This window comes from Meleagris gallopavo, unplaced genomic scaffold (genome assembly GCF_000146605.3).
Source record: "Meleagris gallopavo isolate NT-WF06-2002-E0010 breed Aviagen turkey brand Nicholas breeding stock unplaced genomic scaffold, Turkey_5.1 ChrUn_random_7180001848887, whole genome shotgun sequence".
NCBI classification, from domain to species: domain Eukaryota; kingdom Metazoa; phylum Chordata; class Aves; order Galliformes; family Phasianidae; genus Meleagris; species Meleagris gallopavo.
This window is the reverse complement of record NW_011116261.1, coordinates 7,225-8,890: the sequence shown is the minus strand read 5'-3', so window position 1 is coordinate 8,890 and position 1,666 is coordinate 7,225. Positions and strand designations below refer to the sequence as shown.

Below are 1,666 nucleotides of genomic sequence, written 5' to 3'. Positions count from 1 at the left end.
CCCAGCCCCGCTCCCCCGGGCTCCCCCTTCCGGTCTCCCTTTCGGGACCCCAAAGCGCTGGGGGTCCCTGGGGCATTTGGTCCGAGCCATGGATGAGGTTGGAGCAGCACCGGGTGGTGCAGCTGAGGGTGGTGTGGCTGCAGGGACAGAGAGGCTGCGCCCACCTGCTCTGTACTGGGGCTGCTTCCTGCCCCCTGTCCCCACCCATCCCTATGTCCCAGCCTGTCCCACCTGTGCTCAGGACCTCGCTCCCGTCCCCATCCCTGTCCCAGGCTGCCCGGGTTTGCGGGCGCACGCAGCGTGCCTCAGGGACGGCCCTTCCCCACCCCACAGCCACCAGCACGCAGCAGACGGGCACGGATCTTTATTGCTCAGTGAGCGGGACTGCAGCCATCCTCACATCCCGATGGGCTCCTCGAAGAGGAAGATGAGGGGCAGGAGCAGCAGCAGGTAGAAGAAGAAGACGTTGGCCTGGGACAGGTGGTAGGCCAGGATGACGCACGCCAGCACCTCCAGCAGCACCTCGTTCACGTGATGCAGCTCCATGGTCCTCGTGAGTCCTGTGGGGTACGGCCTTGTAGGGCATCGCCCACAGCGCTGGGTGGGAGGTGCTCCTGGGGGCACCCAGCGCCCACCCCCCGGCACCCACAGACCCACTGGGGCCGGCACTCACTGCGCTCTGCTCCCATCAGGGTCCCGGCACCAATCCCGTCCCCGGCCGCATCCCTCCAGCTCAGCACCCGACGGGAGCGGGGGGCGATGTCACAACGGGGCCGTGTGGGGTGAACCGCACCCTGGGAAGGGGCAGCCACGGAGCCTGGATTTCTTGGGACCGGGGTCTCAGCGGGACCCCACAGCCGCGGTCGCCTCACGTTAGGACAGCACCTGTGGGATGAGGGAAGATGCCTGGCCGGGAGCCACTCGGTCACCGCATGGGATCCTCCGTGGCACCGCCAGCGGTTTGGGCACGAGCCCCGCGGCCGGCAGGGGCTGCCGAAGTGTTTGCCTTGGATGGCAGCCCGGAGCTCGGCTGTGGGCTCAGCTCCCAGCTTGGCGGTGCAGGCAGCGAGGGCAGCGAGGGCAGCGTGCCAGGGCACGGGCACAGGGCACAGGACATAGGACATAGGACACGGGACATAGGACACGGGACACAGGACACAGGGCACAGGACATAGGACATAGGACACGGGACACAGGACACAGGGCACAGGACACAGGACATAGGACACGGGACACAGGACACAGGGCACAGGGCACAGGACATAGGACATAGGACATAGGACACGGGACATAGGACACGGGACACAGGACACAGGGCACAGGACATGGGACACAGAGCACAGGGCACAGGGCACAGGACACAGGGCACAGAGCACAGGGCACAGGGCACAGGACATGGGACACAGAGCACAGGGCACAGGACACAGGGCACAGAGCACAGGGCACAGGGCACAGGACACAGGACATAGGACACAGGGCACAGGGCACAGGGCACACAACACATGACACACGACACACAACATAGGGCACAGGACACAGGGCACAGGACACAGGGCACAGAGCACAGGGCACAGGACACAGGGCACAGGACACAGGACATAGAACACAGGGCACAGGACACAGGGCACAGGACACAGGGCACAGGACACACGACGCAGGCACTCAG

The 1,666-nt window shown here is 65.8% G+C and overlaps 1 protein-coding gene across 1 annotated transcript; it reads right to left on the bottom strand.

Moving 5' to 3' along the window:
- Window positions 1–349: 349 nt before the first annotated feature.
- On the bottom strand, window positions 350–1,155 carry LOC104915739. Its single transcript, XM_010726662.3, has 2 exons — window positions 674–1,155; window positions 350–560 (listed from the first exon to the last, which is right to left on the bottom strand). Exons 1-2 carry the CDS (start codon window positions 1,122–1,124, stop codon window positions 397–399), a joined length of 615 nt encoding a protein of 204 aa, XP_010724964.1. The 5' UTR covers window positions 1,125–1,155; the 3' UTR covers window positions 350–396.
- Between the last annotated feature and the right edge of the window lie 511 nt (window positions 1,156–1,666).